This window comes from Hyperoodon ampullatus, assembly GCF_949752795.1.
Source record: "Hyperoodon ampullatus genome assembly, chromosome: 12".
In the NCBI taxonomy this organism is placed as follows: Eukaryota; Metazoa; Chordata; class Mammalia; order Artiodactyla; family Ziphiidae; genus Hyperoodon; species Hyperoodon ampullatus.
In genome coordinates, this window is record NC_136925.1 from 80207869 (window position 1) to 80233434 (window position 25566).

General features: G+C 41.4%; 1 protein-coding gene across 1 annotated transcript in view; it reads left to right on the forward strand.

The window, feature by feature from the left end:
* Positions 1-25566, forward strand: part of SNX9 (sorting nexin 9) — a gene marked incomplete at its 5' end in the record, with an annotated part of 87440 nt that overhangs the window by 15892 nt on the left and 45982 nt on the right. The window contains 3 exon segments of the mRNA XM_079716397.1: positions 18898-18984; positions 21839-21913; positions 23387-23512. Of these exon segments, the coding sequence (XP_079572523.1) occupies positions 18898-18984; positions 21839-21913; positions 23387-23512 (288 nt within the window).

Here is a 25566-nt window from a genome sequence, read left to right on the forward strand (position 1 = left end):
ATTCAATATTTTTTATTTTAACTTTTATTTATAAAAATTCCAAATATAGACAAAAGAAGAATAGTACAGTAAACCCCCTGTGTACCCATCACCGGCCTCAGCAATTACCAGCTCCTGGCCTCTGACCTTCCTTCCCCATTTTCCCCTTCCAGACATATTGTTTCATGATAAACGTTTCAGTATATATCTCCAAAAACAAGATTTTAAAAATATCAGTACATAACAATTCCTGTTATCCTACTTAAAAATTCAGAATAAATCTTTAATATCTTGAAATATCCAGTCTGATGGTATGCAGTGTAAACGTTTTCATAAATTAATAGTTTGCTGTATTTATGTGGCTTGGTGTGCATTAAGGTAAAGACAGTGCCATCTAGTTTAGTTAGATGCTTAGTTGATGATATTTAAAACTGTTAATAATTGGCATCTGTATGAATCTGCAGTGTTGATTTAAGACGAATTTTGCCACAGGTAGTACGACTACAGCTAACGTACTTAAAGGTTTTAGGGTATGTGTGTGTGTTGCTTGCCTCTTGCCAGCTACACACTTAACCAAAATCCTCAGCAGACAAGGCCCTTCTGAAGCCTGTCTGTGCAGTGTGGTTGGTGTGGGCAATTGGAGGATGCTTAGAACTAGAGCTGAGAAGAATGGGGTTACGTACGCATTTATCAGAGGTGAGAAGGACATGCCTGGCCTTTAGCCTCCAGGTGGTACCTGTAGTTGGTTAAAAAGTTGATGAAAATGAAGATTGAAAAGGAAATACTAACATCTTATTTTAACTTAAAATATGTAAATATACATTTATTTATCAATCCTTTGATAGGAAGCCAAGGTCTTTTCTTTGAGTATGTACCTAGTTCAGAGTGATCCATCTTGTATACTATAATGCATTGTCTGTGGTTTCCATTTCTTTTAAAGAGTTTAAACAATTTAAAAACAATTTCAAAGTACTGTGAATACAAAATCTTAGATTTAAAAAACTTGTTGCTTCCCATTTGTCTCAACTGTTGTCTCAGCTGCGCCTGCTTTGACAGTAAGCTTTTTAGCAACTTATTTTTTTATCAAGGCTCCTCAAAACATTCAATTTAGTTTTCTTAGAAATCATTACTATTTTTTCACACTCTGGTTTCATTGGCTTATGTAATAATTCAGTTGCTTAGCTACAACAGTTAAGTACAGCTGCAACAGTTCTGGGATCAGAACTGCCCTTGTATATTAGGGAGTAGCCTGCTCAGTGCAGGAGTTCATTCAGCATGCCAAGTGTTTTATACAGAGCGCAGAGCGTGTCAGTAAACCTGGCAAATGGGTTATGTGGAATACAGGCTGCATGATACTCTCCTATTAATAAGTCAGACTGTTGATATTTGTGGCTGGTTACCTGGGATTGCTTAGGTTAGAGTATGGTTCTCATGGACCCATCTGGCTTTGAGGAGAATTGATGGTGGGTGATGAATTCAGTATTTGTTCCTTACTATTTTAACTTGGTCAGCTGCCTTTAGTAAATCAGTATCCTAGTGCCATATCATGATTTAAACAATTATCAGGAGTACTTTTGTAACATTTTCAGTGAATATGGATGTTAGACAATTATCTAAAAAATAACAAAATGTAGTCCACTGAAGTAATGTACCAGTTTCTATTTTACAAAAGAAAATGGTATCATAACTCTTTAAATTTAGAGGATCTTACAAGAACGGAGAACTTAAAAGTTACAGTTTCTTTGTTAATCTTTCCTTCTACCCTAGAAGTAGGGAAGACTTAATCCTTCATCCTTCTGAACCAATCTATTCTGCTGGTGGTCATGGGACGTGATTTTTCTCTGCATTTCAATTTAGCCGATGTTCAGTGCTTATTATGATCTGCAACTAAAGTAACTAGGTTTACCATAGAGGATGTAAAAGAAGTAAAGACAAACGGAGCTTCTGTTCTTGAGGCCCTCGTGGTTTTAGTATTTTAAGAAACAAGTGTACGTACTCAATGGGGAAATAAAAGATATTGGCCAAATCATTTACGGCTCAGCATACCCTCTCCCTGGCTTTCTCGGACTTGTGCCTCCCTGCCAACACCTCCTTCCCTGCCCGCAGATGAGTTCTCTGCCGGCTGTGCTTCTGTTCTACTGGTGCGTCCTCTTTATCACACTGCGTGCTGTTGTAACTGTTGCTCTTTCTCACTAGCCTTTGAGGGCAGTGGCTCTTCCTTGCTTGTTTTCATATCCTCATGGAGTGGTTGGTAGTGGATATTCAGTAGATGATTTCTTGAGTAAGAGCTGGGAGCCTGCAGGGTGTCCTGGAAAGGACAGTCCTGGGTTGCAGTCCCAGCTCTGCTATTTTCTGGCTCTGTGACCGTAAGCAAATGAACCATTCCGGGCTATGGTTCCTCATCTGTAATTACGCCAGAGCCTATCTTATCCCTTGCAGGGATATTAAACTTTTTATGACTTGCAGGATAGTCCCAGTATGAAGAATTGTCCTCCCCTTGCTCCAGTGCTAACTGCACCACTGTTGAGAAACACTGGCTTCAGCTAATCAGGCCTAGATCAGTCCCTAGAGCTAGACCTAGGGTTACCTTACCTGACTCACAAGAGGGAGGGATGAAAACCGGAACAAAATGGGAGGTTTTAACCCCCCAGTGAAGAGGGAAGCGGAGGGTGTGAATGTTGCGAGCATTCCACAGTGCTGATTCTAGTGACGTCTTACTGGGTGAGAGAAGAGAGTTGACTGGCACGGGTTTGGTGTTGCAGAGTGGGAGACAGGGTTAGCTCTTTAGGGTGGAGTTAGATGATGGAGGATGGTGAACGCCAGGGACATGGATCTGAACTTGATCCTAGGGAACAGGAAGTCATTGGGACTTTTTGATATGTGATGTGATGCCAGTTTTATCGAGAGAGCCTCTGGCAGCGGTGAGCAGGATTGACTGGCTGAGAGGAAAGACTGTGGCAGGAAGATCCGTTAAGGGGCGGATCCGACCTGCTCCAGGGTAACTGACATCACAGAAGGCGCAAGGCAGAGTGCTGGGTTAAAACTCCAGTTCCGCCATTTGTCGGGCATATTCTACCTCAAGACAGGTGATTTGATGTATGTAATTGGTATGAGCTGCTGTTTCTCCTGCAAAACTGAGTGATACCACCATGGAGGGTTGCTTTGAAAATTAAGGAAGGACATCTGTGAAGTACCCCCTGCCTTGAAACAGTTAGTCCCACTTCACCTTTCTCATCTGCCTGGTTTTCTCTTTTTGTAGTGTTTTTTCGGTTGTAGGAAGGACCACCTAGAAAGAGAAAAGAGGGTGCTAGCCAAAACCTGGTTAGAGGTACATTTCCTGTGTCACAGAAGGTGTCTGGTTAGGAGGTTTCTGGCTTCTCCATTTTCGCATATGATGACTCCCTCGTTCCTCGTTTTTCCCATCTCTTGGTCGATGCTTAGTCTAAATCTCTTCATTTGACTAAGTATGATTCATTCTTCCGTTTTTTGGTGTGATAAACACTGTCAGCTCTTCAAATTACATTGTATCTCCCTAACTTAATTCTCCTGGGCAGTCTTACTTTACTGTATCTTTAACTTTACACTTGTGATCCAATGAAAACCAGCTGTAGTTCTGTGGTGAGTTGTATATTAGCTGTCTGAATTTAGAAGAGAAATTGCCCTGAAGAGGAACCACTGATGAAAATAAATCATAGCTAACAGTACTGGCCTTCATCCAAGTGTCAGTTAAAAGCAGACACCCATGTTCCTCCTGTAACCCAGTTGTATGTGTGTTTATGTAGATGACTTTAAGAGGAAACATCATTTTGAGGAGTTTAATTTTAAAGATATGTACATTTCACTTAAGTATAGTAGTGTCCTTTAAATAGATTAATGTAAGATAGTTCATTTAAATTCTTTAAATAGGCCCCAAGGGACTTGCAGGTTATCCTGTCATTTTTCATGTGTGAACGGTGAGACCTAGAACTAGAAAATAAGTATCCAGTGTCTTCTATCTTATCCAATAATACATGGTTAGCATGGAGACTCTGAGTCATTCAGAAAGGACCGTTCTTAATGAATTATACATTCAGTGTAATCTTTTTGAAACCAGGAAAATGTATCATACTTACAAAAGAAGGACCACGAGGCATACATTCTTCAGGAGTTTTCTAACTTAAAAAAATTTTTTTTTATTTTATGCATTTTGATTATTGAACTTTTAGGACAGAGATGGCAAGCAGAAGCTGCTAGGAGGACAGTGCTGAGAGGGACTGAGGCCCTGTACAGACTGTGCTGATAGATTAGTCATTTGTACCAAGGGCCCAGGGAGAAGGAGGGAAGCGTACATAATACACTACATGGCTTCTGCTCTGGTTTTAGTAGTGCTTAATTCCTATAACTTTTTCAGTATATTTTATTCATAGGTTATATAAATTATATACTTTTTTTTCTCCTGAATGCTAGTTTATTTACGTAGACACAGCAGAGAAGCCCTGCTAAAAACAAAGCGTTAATTTTTCAAACTTCTTGTAAATGTACCTTTGTATTATTTGACCTCCGATGTGTATTTTGACCCTTGGCTTTGCCTAGTGCTTCCTCTGGGCCTTTGCACTTGCTGCTCCTTCCATCGTACCTGGCCTTGCGTCCTCCCGCGGTCACTGTTCTTCACCAGCTGGCACCCTCATTCATAGGTCTCAGGTCCCATGACGCCTCCTCAAGGTGACCTTCCCCAGCAACCTCATTTAAAGTAACCTCCACCAGCCCATTACTCTATCACATCACCTGACTAAGCTCTTTACCAGCACCTGCCACCACCTGCAAGTACCTTGTGTGTTGAGTGGCTGTCTCCTCCTCCTAAAACAAACATTTCTGAGGGAAGGTAGGCGCCTTTAGGCTTTTCACCACTGTGTCCACCTAGGACGGAGCCCAGTGGTAGTAACTGCCTGTTACATATCTGTTAACAAAATGAATGCGTACCTGCCCCCTAGCTTCGGTCTGGTATCCGGCCGTCAGCTTTAGTGACCACAGAGCATCCCAGGAGAGTGCAGACTCTAAACATGGCCTCTGATGGCTTTAAGCAGAAAAACCTAGGATGCTGGAGGGAAATTCTTCCCCAAAGTCATGGTAGAGATTTAGGAAAAGTATAATTAAGAAACGTTCAGGATAAGCATTGGCACTTTGCAAAACAGAGTTTAGTTTATAAACTTAAGAGATGTATGATTGGGTCTTCCCTGGTGGCACAGTGGTTGGGAGTCCGCCTGCCAATGCAGGGGGCGCGGGTTCGTGCCCCAGTCCAGGAGGATCCCACGTGCTGCGCAGCGGCTGGGCCTGTGGGCCGTGGCTGCTGGGCCTGTGTGTCCGGAGCCTGTGCTCCGCGGCGGGAGAGGCCATGGCGGTGAGAGGCCCGCGTGCCGCAAAAAAAAAAAAAAAAGAGATGTATGATTGTCTGTTAAATGGTTTTTGGTTCTTTAGCTGGGGCAGTAAACCTAGACTAAATGAAGTTTTTCATCCCAAGAAAACTATGATTTTTATAATTTCAAAACTGAAATAGTGAGATGAAATTTATTTGGAAATGGCAATGAATTCATTAACTGGAACATCAGACACCTAGTAGGTAGTAGATACCATACTGTGTGGTAAATGGATTAATAATTCATTCATGGGGCTTCCCTGGTGGCGCAGTGGTTGAGAGTCTGCCTGCGGATGCAGGGGACACGGGTTCGTGCCCCGGTCCGGGAAGATCCCACATGCCGCGGAGCGGCTGGGCCCGTGAGCCATGGCCGCTGAGCCTGCGCGTCCGGAGCCTGTGCTCCGCAACGGGAGAGGCCGCAACAGCAAGAGGCCCGCATACCACAAAAAAACAAAACAAAAAAAAATAATTCATTCATTTAACAAATATGCATTTGAGTGATTGCCGTGTCAGGCACTGTGCTGAACACGATAGAGAAGGAACTAACAGTTTAGTAGAGAATGCACCACAGGTAAACACGCAAAAATAACACCGTGTAAACACAATGATGGGGAAGTACGACGTCGGCCCAAAGGCAGGCTGTAGGAGAGATCCACGGCCAGTGTCGGAGGTCACAGGATGTTTCCCACAAGTGAAATCTAAGTGAATTCAGGGGCATGAAACATGAATAGGATTTGATCAGGTGAAGAAAGAGGGAAGGTATGTACAGGTCTGGGATTCATCAGTGTAAAGATGGCAAGTGGAAGTTGTCAGGGTGAATATCATGCAGGAAGAGGGTGTCCAGTAAGAAGAGCACAGGATCCTGGGGAACATAAGCTTTTATAGGGTGGCCTGTCTCCAAAAAGAAGCCTGAGAAAGGAGAGAAGGCAGAAAACCAGAAGAGGTCACGTGTGGCGAAACAAGGGGAAGAGTGTTTCAAGAAGAAGTGGATGGCAGTGTCCTTTGCAGCCAGGAGGTGGAGTGAGCTGAGGGCCGCGTACGTACACTGGGTTGGCCCCCACAGGAGGGTTGCTAGTGGCCTCGACAGAGCCATTCCAGTGGGGTAACGCTGGTGAAGCTCAGTGACTGTGGGGTGAAGGGTGAGTAGCGGATGAGGTCGACACAGTGAATGTGGACAGCGCTTCTTCTTAACATTTAAATTTCTTTTGAATGGATAAAGGAGATGTGGTACATACATACAATGGAATACTACTCAGCCATGAAAAAGAAAGAAAGAATGCCAATTACAGCAACATGGATGGTCGGGATAGAGATGATCATACTAAGTGAAGTCAGTCAGAAAGAGAAAGACAAAGACCATATGCTATCACTTACATGTGGAATCTAAAATAAGACACAAATGAACTTATTTACAAAACAGAAACAGACTCACAGAGAGAACAGACTTGCAGTTGCCAAGCGGGTAGAGGGGTAGGAGAGGGATGGATTGAGAGTTTGGGGTTAGCAGATGCAAACTATTACATATAGGATGGATAAACGACAAGGTCCTACTGTATAGCACAGGGAACTCTATTCAATATCCTGTGATAAGCCAAAATGGAAAAGAATATTAAAAACTGATATATATGTATAACTGGATCATGTATAACTGAATTTTGCTGTACAGCAGAAATTAACATTGTAAATCAACTATACGTCAATAAAAAAATAAATTGAAGTAATAAAAAAATTCAAATTTCTTAGAGATGTTAAGAGAAGACACTGGTCAAAGGAATATTTGGGGTTGAGGTAGGAATGTTTTCTTTTTAAAGATGTGATGGACATGCGTGGTTTAAATGCTAATGGGAAGGAAAGAGCGGAGAGGTTTAAAATCATGGAGCAGTTAGAACGCGTATCTGGCTGAGAGCCTCCCAGTATGCAGTGTAGGGTGTTAGGTTATCTTTGTAGTTTGCTGAGGGAGAGTTTTCTCCTGGCCTCTCCTTTCTCTTTTTTTTTTTTTTGTTTTGTCTGTGTTTTGGCCACTCTGCAGCTTGTGGGGATCTTAGTTCCCCGACCAGGGATTGGACCCCCGCCCCCAGCAGTGAGAGCTTGGAGTCCTAACCACTGGACCGCTAGGCAAGTTCCTATTTTGTTTTTTGAAGTTAGAGCCAAGGTCATGTGCTTACATGTAACTCCCAAAAGTGCCCTAAAGCAAAAATTTAAAGTGGTTTTACAATGTGGAGCTCATCACGTCTGCTCTGTGTGCTTGGTGTCTATATTTAAAGTATTTTACTTTGTTTAAGGCTTCTGGCAGACCACTTTTGAGATCATATCTTTGTTTCTTTGACTTTTCAACCCGTATTACTGCTAGCTACTGGTGGCTGTGGATGTGTTTGAGTGTACCATCAGCCACGGAAGGCTAATTCCGTAGAAGGGAACCAGTGCAGTTAGCGTACAATTATTATTTTTTTTCCCACAATTGTACTCTTTATTTGTATGGACCTTTAAAAATTATGGTAAAATATATATAACATAAACTTACTATTTTACAGGCAATCATAAATCTCTTGAATTTATAAACTAAACTCTATTTTGCAAAATGCTAATGTTATCCCCAATATTTCTTCATTATGCTCGTGGAGATGGTCCTACCTGCTCCCTCTGGTGGTTCCTCCGTGGGCAGTTTATTTGCTGCATGTGCTGGTCAGTTCTCAGTTGGAGTCTCTGAGGGCGGGTCCCTCTGCACATCCCCAGGACAGTGTCTGTGCAGCTCTCTCCTCTCCCACACTCTTACCCTGTGAACGCTCACCTCTTGGGCCTCCCCTCACTCCCATCTTTGCTTCCTCAGTGCCGAGGTTGACAGCCTTTGCCTGGGTTTCCCTTCCCTGAGCTTTCGGGAAGCTGTGGCAGTTCTTGGGCTCACCCGGTTTCCCCCCAGCTCTCAGGGATCACTGTCCTGTGCTACCTGTTGTCCATCGCCTGAAAACTGTTGTTTCACAGATTTTGGTCAGTGTTTGAGGTATTTGAAGTTGGAGAGGATATCCAATACCTGGTGTACCATTTTTTTCTGACATTGTAGTTTTGCCCACTATTTATTATGAAATTTTTGTCTACTTCCTGAAGTATATATATTTTGTTAACTGGTCCCAGAAAAAGGCCAACTTATCTTCAGAAAAAAAGGGCTCCAGTATCCTTCTTCCGTCTTCACTGCTCACCCTTTCCTGTCTCTCGTGTGGGGTAGTTCTGTAGTGACATCTACCTGCCTGCTTCTTCCACGCACATCCAGAGTCCACTGTGCAGGCGTTCAGACATCCTGAATCTTGGTTCTACTATTAGGCATGTATTTGATGCAGTCACCCTGCCAGCTGGTGGTTCAGTCCTGGTGGAAAGTCTGCGTCCACTTCCTTCTGCTGCCCCATCCTGTATCCTAATGTGAGCTAGAGCCCCAGCTGTAGTACTGCCATCTGTTCTCACTTTTCATTCCTTTACTTTTAAGTCGTCTATCTCCTTATACTTAAAGTGCATTTCTCATAGATAACATATAGGCAGGGTCTTGTTTTTTATCAAGTTGACAATCTCTCTTTTAATTGGAGCGTTCAGACTACATTTAATATAATTGTTGATTTGATTTTGTTCATGTACCCTCTTGCTGTTTGTTTTTGATTTATTTGCCCCATTTACTCTTTGTTCCTTTTTTTTTCTTGCCGTCTTTTAGATTATTTAATAGTATTCCTTTTTGTCGTCACCACTGGCTTACACATACGTGTTTATTTCTTCCCTCCCTCCCTCCCTCCCTTCCTTCCTATGAGTGCCCTGAGGTTCCTCGAATGAACTGGTTATCTTAACACATTCTGACTTCAAATAACATTACAGCACTTTGCATATAAGAACTCTGTAACAGTATTTATCTCTTTCCTGTCCTTTGTGCTGTTTTTTTGTTGTGCGTTTTATTTCTCAATATTATAAACCCCACAAGACACTGTTGTTATTCTTGTTTCAAAAGTCAGTTATCCTTTTAAAGTCAGTTATCTTTTAGGGAAATTAAACAACAAGAATTTTTTTTTATATGGCCCGCATACTTTCATTTCTGATACTCTTCTTTCTTTTGTGTAGATTCAGGTTTTTTATCTAGTATAATTTTCCTTCTGGTTAAAGAGCTTCCTTTAACATTTCTTGTCGTGTCCGTTTGCTGGTGACAGATTCTCTCAGCTTCTGTTTGTCTGAAAATGCCTTTATATCACCTTTAGTTTTGAAGGCTGTTTTTGATGGAGGTAGAATTCTAGGTGGATATTTTTGCCATTTTTCACCACCTTAAAGGTGGATTTTGACTGTATTGTTTCTGATGAGAAGTCTGCAGTCATTCTTTGTTCATGTAGCCAGCTCCCGCCCCCGACCTGTGGCTGTTTTTAAGATATTTCTCTTTGTCGCTGATGTTCTGCAGTTTCATTAGATCTCTTGGCGTAGTTTTTTGTTGTGTTTTGTAGGATTTATTCAGCTTCTTGGATCTGTGGGTTGTGTTCTCATGAAATTGAAACTATTCTGCCATTTTACTTCTTCTGTTCTGCCTCCCCACCCCTCTGGCACTGCGGTTGCATGTATGTTAGACTGTTTCTGTTGCCTCACAGGTCGCTGCCCAGGTTTTTATCCTCTTTTCTTTCTGCTAATAGTTTCAACTGCTGTATCTTCAAGTTCACTGATCATTTCTTATGGAGTATCTAATCATCTGTTAAGCCCATCCAGTAAAATTCTTTCATTTGAGAAATCATAGTTTACAATTCTGGTCATTCCATTTGGTTCTTTTTTATAACATACATTTTTCTCCTTATTATCATCATGTGTTCCTTTAAGTCCCTGAATATATTTATCATAGTTATTCTAAAGTGTCTGCTGATTTTCTTATGTCTGTCATTTCTTGGTTTGTTTCTATTGACTGATATTTTTGTCCTGCATTACATTTTTCTGTTTATTGGCTTGTCTATTAATTTTTTGTTGATACTAGACATTGTGTTGGCATGTTGCTGAGTGTCTGGATTTTGCTGTCTCCCTTTAAAGGGTGATAAAGTGTGTTTTGGTAGGCAATTAAGTTACTTTTGAATCCGTTCGATTCTTTCAAGACTTACTTTTAAGTTTTGTTAGGATGGGTCCGGAGTAGCCTTATCCTGAGGTACATTTTGCCCCACCCCAGCCTGAATGGGGTCTCTACCTTGAATGCTTTGGGTGTATTCAGTGGAATCTCCCCACTCTGGCTAGTCAGAGCTCTGGTGTCTTGCAGTTCTGCCTGACCTCTGAGAAGTTTTTCAGCCTGCAGCTCCCCTGGAGTTGTTCTTGGCTCAGCCTTCAAGCAGTTTGTCCAACTGTGTGCAGTTCAGGATTTATCAGCAGACTCAAGGAGACCTTTGTGCAGGTTTCTAGAGCTTTTGCTCTGAGTAGCTCCTTTCTGGTAGTTTGTCCTCAGGTTTCAGCTGCCTTAGCCTCCTGGAATTCTGGTCTCTGTCTCTTCAACTTAGCAGGACCTGTGCTTTCTGCTTGGAGCTCCCTGCTTCTCCCAGCATTTGTGTCAGAAAGTGCCACCAGGCAGAAAGCTGGAGCCTTCATGGGGCTCATCTCATGTTTCCCTTCTCTCAGCATTCCCTCTCCTGTGCGGCCTTTTTGCCCAGTATCTGGAACCTGTTATTTTGTGTATTTTTCCCAGTTTCCTAGAGGTTTTTGTCTGTATGTGGTAACAGAGCAAGTCTAATACCAGTTACCCCATTGTGGCTTTTGCTCTTTGATTTTAATTAGTTGTTTTCTTTGTTGTTTTGGCTGTGCTGTGAGGCTTGTGGGATCTTAGCTCCCTGACCAGGGCTTGAGCCTGGGCCCTTGGCAGTGAAAGCATGGAGTCCTAACCACTGGACCGCCAGGGAGTTCCCTTGATTAGTTGCTTTCACTACTAGATTTTGATATATCACTTATTCCTTTTATGTTCTAGTTTTTCTCTTTTCTTTTTATTTTAGTTGGTCTGTACTATAGCCTTTTTAACCCCTCCTTTTAATAGTTTTATCCTAAAAGGCCCTCGGTTGATTCAGGTTACACGAGGAAAATGATGAAGTTCTAGGGCACAAGTTTATTTTTTGCCATTTTGCATATGTTCAGTGTTTCACAGTTTATCCACAGGGTCTCCAAATAGCAATAAAGACTGCGCTGTAGCTTGGATCCCCCTTCCTGTGCTTTCCCCGGCACACAAGTGAGCTTTCTGAGACTCTGTATTGTTTGAAAAATATGGATTTAGGGGAAATTTCAGTCCACATAAGGCATTTGAAGCACTGAGTATAATAGAATATTTTGATAGATTCCTTTGTGAGGACTTATTTCTCTTAACTTTTATGAGATAATGTATTTTTTTCTAAATGGAATTGTTGGAATATTCAGTACAAAGTAATCAGTGTAGTAAAGGGCTAAGTAGTACTTGCTGGTGATCACTAGCATAAGAAAAAGGAGACTAATAGCTAAAGCAGGAATTTGTTTTATGGGACAGTTTAATCTTTCAACCTAAGGAGGAAAATAAGTAAGGTACTTTGTGCCATTTTGGAAACTATGCTGAGTTTGTATTAAAGAGCTGGATGAAAATGTTAAAAATCTGGGCTTCCCTGGTGACGCAGTGGTTGAGAGTCCGCCTGCCGATGCAGGGGACACGGGTTCGTGCCCCGGTCCGGGAGGATCCCACATGCTGCGGAGCAGCTGGGCCCGTGAGCCATGGCCGCTGAGCCTGCGCATCCGGAGCCTGTGCTCCACAACGGGAGAGGCCACAACAGTGAGAGGCCCGCATACCGCAAAAAAAAAAAAAAAAATCTCAGAGCCCTTAAGTGTTCAAATTTTCAATTGTCTCAAATATTATCATATTTTTTGAATTTTGTTGGACTTAGAATCCAAATAAGGTGGGGAGGGACAAACTAGGAATTTAGGATTAACAGATACACAACACCATATATAAAATAAACAACAGGACCCACTGTATAACATAAGGAACTATATTTAATATCTTGTAATAACCTATAATGGAAAATAATATGAAAAAGAATCTATATATATATATATATAACTGAATCACTTTGCTGTACACCTGAAACATTGTAAATCAACTATATTTCAATTTTAAAAAATGAAAAAATGAGTACGATGAAGAGAAATAGACTTTAAAAAAAAAGAGTCCAAATGAAGTATATATAGCAGTCATAATCAATTGTCTAAGCCTCTCAATTTATAAGTTCCCTCACTTCCCTTCCTCTTTGCCCCCATACCTGGGCTTGTTTTTGTCTTTGAGATTTGTTTGTTAGAGAAAATGGGTTCTGTGATTTCCTACATCTGGATTTTCTTACTGCATCCTCATTGCAGAGTGCAATATATTCCTTTGTGTGTCTTGTAAATTGGTACTAGGATCTAGAGGGTCAGTAAGATTCAAATTCTTTTTTCAAGTATGTGACTGGCATTGTATTCCATCAGAAGGCAAGTAATGTCTGGTTGTCTTTTGGATGCACTGTGCTTAGATGCATTAAATTATTAAGGATTGAAAAATGATGTTCTAATTCTATTACTCTTTTTTCATTTATTTCATTTATTAACTATCCAGGATCATCCTTGCTTTTGCATATTGCACTAAATAATAACCTTGTACACACATGCACAGGTGCAGGTAGAGAATGGATTCGCAAAATGCGACATCTGGATCTAAGGGTAAATGTATCTTGAAAACTGTATTGAAGTAGAATTTCTCACTTATAAGATGAGCAGAAATGCAAAAGTTGGGTAATTGATTCTGTTTGTGAAACTGCGGAGAACCATTACATTCATATATATTGCTGGCAGAGGTTTAAATGGTACAGTCCCCAGTAGAGGGAAATGTGGCTACATGTACCAAATTAATTTGTCTTCCTTTATGTGTGGAATTGAGCATTTTTTTCACACATAAATGGTGTAAGGGCCATTTATATTTTTCTATGAACTGTGTATTCCTCTGCCCATTTTTTCTGATGGGTTGCTGATCTTTTTCTTGAGTTCTAGATGCTTTTTAAGATTAAAACTTTGTGATACGAATTGCAAAGATTCTTTTGTAGTTCATGTTTTATATATTAGTGATTTTTGGTAATAGTGATGTTATGTGTGATATGGCCAGTTTGATGCCACCACATCAAATAACTAATGCTTTCTTCTGAGTGTTCTTATATAAAACACATAAAGAAGCTTTGATCTGGGTGAGTTTGGGTAGAAAGTTTCTTAAAATCATCCCAACCTCCAGCTGCTTGGTTACAACATGGCCTCAGTTCAGAGGATTTCCTTGGTCCAAGTATTCCCGGAATCGTTGTACATGAGTGGAATAGAGGCTGGGAGGAGTAACATGGAAGTGGATGGTACAATTTGATTGGTTTATTTTAAGTATTCAGGATTTCTTCCCCCTTGCGATTGTATAATTGCCCTTTGTTACACACAGATTTAAGATTATTCGAAATGTTTCTTGGAAACATATTCCTACACTCAATGAATTTCTATTTACATTTCTCTTTGCCTTGGAAGTTTCTCAAGCTACTTGTCTGGTTAACCAGTTAGAACATTCCTCTAACCGCATCATATTTCAGGATGACAGATATAAACCCATTTTAGGAAAAACATTTTGAAAAGCACATATCGATTTTACCGGTAGTTTATTCTTGAAATTTTTACATAAGAAAATTAATTTTCAGCCATTCTCGATGGCTGCTACCAGTTCCTTTTAGAAAATTCTTCTACTGGGAAAAGATCTTTTACTAGAACAACTGTTAAAATAAAACCTTCGCAGAACTCAATCATCTTCACTCTAATCCTGAATAGCTTATCAAGCACATTGCTTGTAAACATTTAAGGAAACAAACCAAGTTTATTTCCTTACTTGGAAATTTTAAGAGCAACATGCCCAAAACATAATTAATTGATCCATGTCTCCTTGGAAAGAGTTTTTTTTTGTCATGTGCAGCTGTCTTGGACCTCAGCTGTGCCATATTTTAACAGTTTTACTGATGGCACAGGTGAAACTATGGAAAGCATGCTTCTCAGGCTTTCTAATGACTCAGCAGAAAAGGATAAGGGATAATTGGATGATGGTTTAGGAATTCAGAAAACTCTTAATAGGTTGGAGCAATGGGTTGAATCTAACAAGATGAAATTTTACAGGGATAATTTAATATTCTTTATTTGATTCAAAATAACAAGTGAACAAGCACAGGCCAGGATTTAGCACTGGCTGTTGAAATCACAGATTGATAGAAACTGAAAAGCATTTACGCCTTAACCACTTATAAAAAAGCCAAATACATCTACATATATCAGTGGTATAATAATGCTCTCAGGGTCTGTTAGAGTGAGTTCTGTTTCTTCTGATGATCTTGTGGATTAGGTAGAGACAAGATATAGGAAGTCATTAAATATGTAAATTTTATAAAAAGTGTTGAGTGTGTTTAAGTAAAACAATCTTGCCATTTAAAAAGATAAATTAATTTTATAGAAATATCACCTACATGCAAAACTTCAGTTCTCAAGGGTGTCAGATTAATAAGGGATCCTTCAGTCCCCGAATTTCTGAAGGTTTACATATTTTACTCATTTTTTTGATTGTGTCTCTGTTTTAAAGATGGGAGAGCTGCATCGCTGAAGGTTTACTGTTTTTTCCCAAGATTTAATTGTGATTTATGTGAAAGAAGCAGATGTGTAAGAATGGGAGCTTGTCTTCTGTGTTCTAACCCCCATATGAAATTTTTTGCTGCCAGTTTTTTTGCTATTTGGAACTGTTTAATTCTCTATTATTGTACATTTTAGGTTTTGTTTTGCAAAATAGGAAATACACCAATGAACTTATGTACAGTGTTTTTTTTATTTAGGGTGTTTTCTTAAAAAATTCTTTGGTTTGGGATTATTGGTTTGTATCAACTTGGACTCTCTAGATTGCAACTGACAGTCTGAACTCGTAAGCACAAAAGGAGATGCACTCGTTACTGTGAGTGAACTGTCCACAAGGGGAGAAGTGGCTTTGGGCTTGTCCTTCAGGTGCTCTCATCAGGACACTGTTTCTCTTCCTCATTCCATTCTGCATTCCCCCCACTTCGCTCTTCAGACTTGTAGCCGCTGGCAACATTTTCAGAGAAAAAGACCCACTCTCCCAGCATCCCTGTCGCATTCTGATTTTCCCTGTTTGGGTTATATGCTCACCAATCATTTGGAGCCAGGCAGGAAGTTTCCAAATGGAAGGGATGTGGAGCAGACAAAGTAACAGCTGTTTACAGCATGGGTCAGAAAGAATGAGGTATGTTCAGGATGATGGGTTCTGCACACATCAGACAGGTGTATGTGGCACACTTAGAATTCTGGAATGCTTAGCTCCTGGAACACTTAGTTTGAAGCTGTGAATCCACTAATGTATATCTTACTATATCTAGATAAAATAACTTATATATAGGATTGCTATCTACCAGCCATTCGCTTCCTCTGTAATACTTTTTGAAATTGCTGTTGAAGAGATTAATTGTGGGTGACAGTATGTATTCAGTATACAGTATGTATACAGTATACTGTATACAGTATGTATACAGTATACAGTATTATCTACTGTGTGGACATTTAGCTCTTGAATATACTTGGAGTCATTTTTTAATGTACAGCTAACATTGGAAAAGGCGGTGTAGAAAAATGACCTTTTCTTTCAAAGACCACATCAGAAAATAGTTGGGCAGATTGGCAGTTGAGGTCGAGGTCAGCATCTTTATCTGTGTGGGTCCTGTAGTGGCGGTGAAGGTGGGAAGGTGAGGAGACCTGGAAGCCAAGGAGGGACAAGAGAGAGAAGGAGTGGATAATAGGAGGGGCCGGAGGTTTCCAGTCTGGCCTAAACTTCGTAAGAAGAGTTACTCTTCTAGGCTGAATGGCCTTTTTTTTTTCTTCCTCTTGACATTTATGCTCATTTGGGGATGTGCTTTTTAAATGTTTTGTTTTTTTTTTGCGGTACGCGGGTCTCTCACTGTTGTGGCCTCTCCCGTTGTGGAGCACAGGCTCCGGATGCGCAGGCTCAGCGGCCATGGCTCACGGGCCCAGCCGCTCCGCGGCATGTGGGATCTTCCCGGACCGGGGCACGAACCCGTGTCCCCTGCATCGGCAGGCGGACTCTCAACCACTGCGCCACCAGGGAAGCCCTTACATCTTTTTGTTCTCCAAAGTTAGTCTCAGTTATAATTCTTAAGACGCATCTCTAGGTTAAAAAAAAAAAGTCCTAAACCAACGCATTAAATAAACCTGTAGTGTTTATAGACATTTTCCACGGGTAAATGTTCAGTAGTACTTAAATGTGTAAGGGAGTTTCCATTTTTTAATTTTTAGCTTGTTTCACATTCTGTTTCACCAAGTTGTAGCTTTAGTAAACAAGAGGCTTTGGTTTTCTCTATCTGCGGGTTAGTTGAATTTAACCGGATCAAAAAAGTTGTTAACCAGGATTCTTAAGGAACAGGAACAAAAAGCATGTTCCTCATCTGGCTCTCGTCAGCTTGCCAGGCCCCGCCCCTCCCTGGGAAGCTCGCTGTCCTGTGGGGTGAGTCCTGGCCTGGGGACCCCCCTCTGTCTCCTCGGGTGTTTATCTCCTATCTGCCCTCATTGCACGAGGGATTGAGGTTGGTGTGGCATGTTTTAAAAAAATAGTCCCCAACGTGGCAAGCAGAATTCTATCTACTTTTGCAGCTGTGTGAGGAACATACGTCAGCTTGGTGTCCTCCTTTGTAGTGACCTAAGGAAAACTGGAATGCTTCCAGAATTCTCACTGTCCCTGAGCCTGGCTTTCAGTCCCCCTTCCCAGCCTCCCAGCCTATAGCAGTAAAGGATCTAATGCTATTTCTTTCTTTTTTTTTTTGCGGTACACGGGCCTCTCACTGTTGTGGCCTCTCCCGTTGCGGAGCACAGACTCCGGACGCGCAGGCTCAGCGGCCATGGCTCACGGGCCCAGCCGCTCCGTGGCATGTGGGATCTTCCCGGACTGGGGCACGAACCTGTGTCCCCTGCGTCGGCAGGCGGACTCTCAACCACTGCGCCACCAGGGAAACCCTAATGCTATTTCTTGACTGACAGACTGTACACTACCATTTGTTTCCTTCCAACATTTTATTATGAAAAATTTCAAGCGTGTAGAAAAGTTGAACTCATTTTCCGTTGGGCACTGTAAATCCCCTATCTACTGTAGATTCTATAAATAACATTTTACTTACTGTACCTGCTTTATCACATATTCCTCCATCAGTTCATCTTATTATTTTTGATGTATTTCAAAATAAATTAGTATTGGGGATTTTTTCCCCCAATCTTTTATCACAGGAGGTGAATCCTTGAGTCCTGTTATAAGGATTTCAGGCTCATTAAGCAGGTGTGGAGAAAGAGCCCTGGCCAGCAAAGGGGCCAGCACAGTTCTTGCCATATGGTCGGTGTGCAGCCAATATTTGTTAAAGGAATGCAGTTCCATTAGGCTAATTTGTCTAGCCCTGTAGGCAGACTTCATTTTGCCTCATAGGACAATTACTTTTAAAACAAACCATGTTAGCTAGGTTCATGTGGACTTGCTTCTGTAAGATAGTCCATGAGAGACAATTATTTAGAATTTGAAATGGATTAAATATATGTAATATATTTATTATATATTATAAAAGTATATATAAAGTATTTGTATTTTTACAACAGTGGTTGTCTCTCTTGGAATACGTGCCTGGCAGTTATTCCAAGGAACCCACATCTCTGGGTTGGTGCCTCAAGGATCCGCTTGAGGAAGACCCTGAAAGAGCAACCCCACCTCACATCAACCAGAACAGCTTCCCTTTAGTCTGTTTTCTATGAAATTCAGATTCCATTGCAAGGAGAAGTTTGAAAATCACAGCTGCTCAGGTTACCTGACCACTATACCAGAGCCCTAGGTAAGTCGTCGTATAGTAGGAAGTATTCTAGTAGAAGCGTATGAATATATCTTGCTGCCCACATCTTAAATTTCTGCGTTTAGTTGGCTAGGGATGCTGCACTATCAAAATTCATCCTAGATAAAGAACAGTGAGAGTTTTCATAGCAAGGGATTAATCTGAAGATGATGAATCTGATGTGGGTACATATTTGTGTGTCTGTGGAGATCCCTCAGGCCCTGAGGTTGAGTGTTCCCAGAATGAACAGTATCTGTATTTCTACTTCTTACCTCCTAAAAGAAAGGCCATGCTCTTTTCCCCTTGATGAAATGGGTTTATTTTCAGTACTCTGGGGGCCGATGTCTAAATGCAGTGTGGGCAGCTACCAGAAACCTTCCCTGTTTCCAAAGCAGAGCAGGGCTCTCACCATTGGTTTCATTCTTCCTCACAAATAGGGCTGATGAATCATTTTGGTACTGTGTCTTCCTTTCTTGCAAAACAACTGCAGTCATGGTCATGATGTGTTATTCACACCAGCACACTTACAAAGTGAACGGTATAGGTGGTTCTTTTTTGACTGTTACGTTTACATTTGTAACTTCCTCTTTTCTTCTCTACTTCCAATAGGCTCGGGTTATGTATGATTTTGCTGCTGAACCTGGAAATAATGAACTGACAGTTAATGAAGGAGAAATCATCACAATTACAAATCCGGTAAGAGAACTGTTAGGTTTAAATTGGTCCCTTAAGGACTTATTTTTAAGATTTTATTTTTTTAACAGGTTGATCATTCAGACCCACATGAATTTCTTTCCTGTTGCTTGTGAAGTATTGATATTGAAGTAATAATCTATTATATAAACACTGAGAACAGTTAAGACCCCCTAAAAACAGCTGGGTGGGCTCCCTCAGGCAGAACTGGAGTGACATCTGGGACAGATCCCAGCTGGACACAGGTATAGAGATCAGAAAGTGACCAGTGTTGTTTAGCAGCCTCAGCTACCATTTATTCATGGCCTGTGAGCCAAGTGTTTGGCTAAGTACTATGCATATATTTTTTGATGTATTTTCTCTGTGAACTGTGTGAGGTAGGTATTTTTAATCTCTTTTTACAAATGAGGGTAATGAGCCTTAGAGAGGTTAACTTGCCCAAGACCCTTCTGCTTGTAAGTGGCAAAACCGGGATTCAGAACCACATCCGCTGGCCTCTAAGCCCTGTTTTTCTTCTCTGCAGGGGACACTGCAAGTAAACAAGTGTCCCAGGAGTACAGGTATATATATGCCAGTAGGAGACTGGCTGAGAAAACAGGCTCTTAGAGCCAAACCAGACAGGACCTGAAGCCAGGCTACAGCCTTGGATTTCATTTGGGAAGCAGTGGATTCATTTAAGGGTTTTGCTTGGTTTTATTGCTGCTATTGTTGTAGGGAGGTGACTGATGAGACCTGCACTTCAAGGAAATTAATCTAGCAGAGGTGTATTGAATGAATTGGTGTGGCTGGAGCCTAGGATCATGACCTTGGGTAGTAGCAGTAGGAGTAGAAAGAAGATGGATGCAGGAGGCTCTGGAGAGTCAGACCAGGAGGACTTGGTGCCTGATTAGATACTATTGGTGAGAAATAGTCAAGGATCCCTGAGGTTTTTGGCCTTCACACCTAAGAGAATGGTGCAAATGGATTTATTAAAGTATGTAAGTCAGGAAGAAGAGCTTATTTTTTAAATGTTGAGTTTAAAGACTAATAAATAATCAACCCTGCCCTATAGCTTTGCATCAGTTTAGAAATAGAATTGCGGAGCTAGAGCTGAGGGCTGGACATAGGCCGGCTCCCTGGACATCTTTGAGCAAGCATGTGAAGAAAGGTACCAGGAAGGCCAAGGAGACCTTGGAAGAGGAAGGAAGGGATGCACCTGTTCCACCAGGTGGGAGGGAGTGGGGACTATGGCAGCACAGAGACCAAGGAAGGAGAACAAGGAATGACCAAGAGGATTGTGGTTTCTTAATGTTGATAGTATTTTTTTTAGACCTATTTTGTATGTTTTAGGTTTAAAAAAAAATTACTGGTTAGAAAAAGTATATGTAGTTTTATATAATATGCCAGGTGTCTATAAGTAAATAGGTTCTATTTTTAATCATAGAAGAGATTAAAGATTCTTTTATCTACTATTGATTTTTTTTTTTTTAAATGAAGAAGCATTCTTCATTTCTTGGTAAAATAGTATTTAAGTTGCTGTTGTGGTCAAGAAATGGACAAAGCTGTGGCTTAAAATGACTTTTAAAAGGAATATGTTATCTAGATTCAGGTAAGTTTTAACTAATTAAGGTATAACTTATGAATTTAAGATAACCCTTACTATTTTAAGGGGAAAAAGTAGGACTTTGCTGAAGTAACGTTGAAAAATGGGAATCTTGTTATAGAGTATGTTATTATTGATATTTAGTTTATTAATACTTCTTATCTAGGAGAGCTAAGGGAGTATGGACCAGTTAGTTTTCCTAAACAACCGGCAATCCCAAAGCTTAGTGGCTTAAACAAATAATCGATTGTTGTTGCTCGGGAATCCACAAGTCAGCTGGGTGGTTCTCCTTACCTGGGTTCGCCCGTGGTCTGCAGTCACCCAGTGCAGGGCTGGGGCAGAGAACTCCAACATGGCCTCATCTGTCTGGCATTTCTCCTGCTGGGGGTTCGCTGGCTTTGGGTGGGGCAACGGGGAGATTGGGCCTTGTCTCTGTCATCATCTGGCAACTCAAATTTATCCTCATAGTAGCTCTTCTGGAAAAAAGAGCGAGCTGAAGTGTACAAAGCTTCTAGAGGCCAGCTCTGAACTCACCCCATATTATCTCCACCTCATTCTGTTGGCCAAAGAGGTCACAGGGGACAGCCCAGATTCTAGAAGTAGCGGTGTGCATTCTACCTCTTGACAGTTAGAGCTGCAAACCATTTTTGTGATCTACCACAGACCAGTAAATAGAAAGGAACTACAAAATGATGGCATTCTATTAATAGACGGTTTTTCAATCTTTGATCGGTTGTTCAAGTTTGAGTTTTCTTTTTAGATTATATCATTTTCTGATGTAAAGAGAAGGCTTAAGAATTAAAAATTTTGAACAACGTTAGCTCTGTAGGAATGAAAAGGTTAATGTTAATTACTTTTAAAAAAAATAAATTTATTTATTTATTTTTGGCTGCGTTGGGTCTTTGTTGCTGCGTGTGGGCCCCCTCTAGTTGCAGCGAGCGGGGACCACTCCTCACTGGGGTGTGCAGGCTTCTCATTGTGCTGGCCTCTCTTGTTGTGGAGCATGGGCTCCAGTCGCGCGGGCTTCAGTAGTTGTGGCCCGCGGGCTCTATGACGCAGGCTCAGTAGCTGTGGCGCATGGGCCTAGTTGCTCCGCAGCATGTGGGATCCCCTCGGACCAGGGCTTGAACCCATGTCCCCTGCATTGGCAGGTGGATTCCTAACCACTGCACCACCAGGGAAGTCCCTACTTTTTTATTTATAAGAATTCCCAGAGCAAAATATCTGCAGGAAATTCCAACTATAATCTTTTTTTTTTTTTTTAACCTTTTTGAGGATGTTGGTGGAGGATGGCTGGAAGGAAGAAACAGCAAAGGAGAGCGAGGGCTTGTCCCCACGGACTACGTTGAGGTAAGAACTTACTGTCGTTTATTAATTAAACCTGGTCGTTGTCATACATCTTTTTATGAATTATCAACTTAAAGGACAGGACTGGAAGATAATGAAAAAATTCCATTGTAAGAGTAATACATGCTGATTATATAAACTGTAGAAAATACATTGAAGTAGAACCAAGAAGAAATATTACCTATAGACTTAGGCTCCAAAGAGTGACTCCAAATATTTAGATTAAGTTCCTTCCAAGGATAGCAACTTTTTTTTTTTTTTTTTTTTTTTTTTAACGGTACGCGGGCCTCTCACTGCTGTGGCCTCTCCCGTTGCGGAGCACAGGCTCCGGACGCGCAGGCTCAGCAGCCATGGCTCACGGGCCCAGCCGCTCCGCGGCATGTGGGATCTTCCCAGACCGGGGCGCGAACCCGTGTCCCCTGCATCGGCAGGCGGACTCTCAACCACTGCGTCACCCGGGAAGCCCAAGGATAGCAACTTTTAATTATTCTGAATAAAAGTCTCTATTTTTCCCTTTGCTAATATTGTGTAGTAGCTGCTGCCTACAATACTGTTTACTGTAGAATTGATTCACAGAGTTTAAATAGCAGACTGTTTGAAGTAGCTTTCTTCTCCCTGTGCTGATTTAGGACATCTCTCTCAGTTCCTTCTCCCATTCCCAAGGACGAAGGGTCTTGGATGGGCTGCTGTGAGCTATTGGCTGGTTTAAGCTGTTGTGATAGATGCCAAGGACAGTGCCCAGCTCCTGAATGAGCCCTCCCTGCCTGGGACACACCCACTCAGCTGACAAACCCTCTCTGAGTCAGCCTCCTGGCACCCCCTGCTGGTTGTCCATAGGTCACTGAGCTGAGTCCTGGGTCCATGGTGAGCTTGCCTCTCATCCTGGGTGATAGAAAGAAACTAAGGCTGTCTGGAGCCCTGTGAATAAAGTTGGAGTGAGATCAAGAACAAAATTGCCTTGGGCTCCCCTCCAGTAGAGAGAAATAGTGCCCTGGGAGGATGTGTGTTGGGCACTGCCTGCAGAATGGGAAGGCTGTCTGTTGCTCCTGACTGAGAGTTGGCGGGGTGGGGGGGGGCTTTGAAAACTCTGGAGAATCTGATGAAATCTCAGAAATATGCACATGCACACACCTCACCTTTTCCAGACAGTTTCAGAGGGTTCACAGGCCCCTGAACCCAGTCCACCTGTCTCATGTGTATGTCGTGTTTGATCTCTGTGCACTGTGCATTCAGGATCCTAAAAATTAACAAGAATGAGGAAAATGGGAGAATTTAAGTTGATACTGGCATTAGTTGCATTTCTAGAATTCCACATACTGACAGAAAGGAATTATGACATCTTCTTGGGCTTGCTTACCCTTTAAGAATAGAAATCCCTTTTCCATATTAGTTGACAGTTCTTGCTTGCCCTCAGGGGCTCTAACTCTGAAATAACTCTAATCTATGAAGATAACTGTGGTTCTTTCTAATGTTCAGATTTTGCCCAGTGATGGAAAAGATCCGTTTTCTTGTGGAAATTCAGTGGCTGACCAAGCCTTCCTCGATTCCCTCTCAGCAAGTACAGCTCAAGCCAATTCATCAGCTGCCAGCAGTAACAACCAGGTAAATCTTATTCCATCATTCTGCTGGATGCGACTGGCTTTACTGAGAGCAAAGCACGTTTGTGAAAGCTTGTGCTGCATTATAGCTATTGCCATTCCCTGAAAGCGTAAACAAAATAGCTGTTAGATATTTGTGTGGCATTTCTTGCTGGGTTTTAACAAAGACTGTTTTTAGAGTTGATGATTAACTAGAAGGCGGGGTGTTCATTGAGAGTTGCTTGTAGAAGTCTGGCATGGTATGAATACAGACCCCATAAATTGCGAATATCCTCTCACTTGAGGACAAGGAAGGAAAAGGGTCCTCTGCTGAGGCGCAGTGGTCAGGGTCAAAGCTCTGGCTGGAACAGGACGTGATTTCTGTGACCTTGGCACATTACTTGCACTCTCAGCTCGAGTCCCCTCCTCTTGCAGATGCAATGCATGTAAAAGTGGCTGTAGATCCAGCAGTTGGTACTGTTATGGTACTGCTTCTAGAAAACTTAGAAGAGTGGGATCATTTGAGAAAACTGTGCTGCAAGTTCACAGTAATTTTAAGGAATTTGACCAGTTTAGGTGACTCTGCCTGGTTCAGTTACTGCTAAGTGGTTATCCAGAGCCAGTGTCAGTAAGGAAATTGAGAAGATGGATATGGAAATGTTATTGCCTCCTACATCTTTAGAAATGAATGGGCTTTAGGAGATATTACTTCTTGACATTTTTAACTACATAAAGGCTTTAAATTAGGTAAAGCCTAATAATCATATCACTTATAATTATTTGCTTACAGTATATTTATATCTTAACCTGTTAAGAGAGTTTTTCAAAGTACTGTTACCATATGTTAACTGCAGATTTTATACATTTTTAAGTAGCTTTTGTGGACATCCTAAATTACACATTGTCTGGCTCAGATATTTAAAATTCAGAGGCGAGGTTATCACCAGAGTTGAGCATTCTCCTATATTTTGTTAATCTGTAATACCTAAGAATATTGGCCAGTTAAAGTTTACTCAAGATAAAGTGTGAAGAAATAGTAGGTAACCCTTACTTGACATTTTACCAGGGATTCTTAGCCTGGGAGCTGTTAACGTTTGGGGCCTGATGCTTCCTCACTGTGATGACTAGCAGCGTGTCCGGCCTGGACTCACCGCTCTCCCTGCCTCCCCCCACCCCCGTCCCAACCCTGGTTCCAGTCACCAAAATGGTCTCCAGTTGTTGCCAAATGGGCAAAGTCAACCCAGCTGAGAGTCACTGAGTTTTACAGAAACATCAGTGAAAGGGTTTGCATTAAGTAAAAAAGACATTTCAATAAAGTGGAATTATAATGAGATGATCATAGAACAAGTGAAGGAAACAAAAGATGGGAATATTCATATTCATCTTATTTTAATTCGGGGACCTGTTTCATATATCTCAAGGTAGACTGAAGTACTTTAGCTCATAAACACAAATTCAAAATCAGGCTCAAACTTTATGTTATGAAGAAGACTCCTCAGTATTTAAATGTAACCATATAAACTGATCAGCATAAGTCTAATTTTTTTCTTCCAGGTTGTTTTGAAGAAAATATAACCGACTTTTTTTTAAAGTTAGGGTTTACTAATCCAATCTGACATTAAATCTAATCAGATCCTTTGAAAGCAAAGAAAAAAATGAACCGAAACAAGGAGTAACAAAATACAGAAAGCATGACCATAATGAATTAATTTAAGCATTTGAATAAAAATATTTTCAGCAGCCGTCTATGCTCTCAGTTATCTGGGATATGAGAACAACTTAAATGGGCCAAAACTGTGGTACGTTTTATAAATACCATTATTAATTGGCAGCTTTTAAAAATGTGGCCGTCAGGTTTGCCCGTTACTTCATTTTCTGAATGTCAGTAAGAAAATACTATTTTTGTTCCAGGGATATGCCTCTTGGGCCTTTCTAGTTAGTCTGGCGTTGTGTTAGCTCTCGGAGGACAGTTTTATGTGGAGGTAAGTGGGTCAGAGGAGCCAGGCCGCTCCTCTCTGCCGTCAGGCAGGCAGGGCCCCCCTTCAGCTCGGTACACGGTGCACACTCTCTGATCAGTAT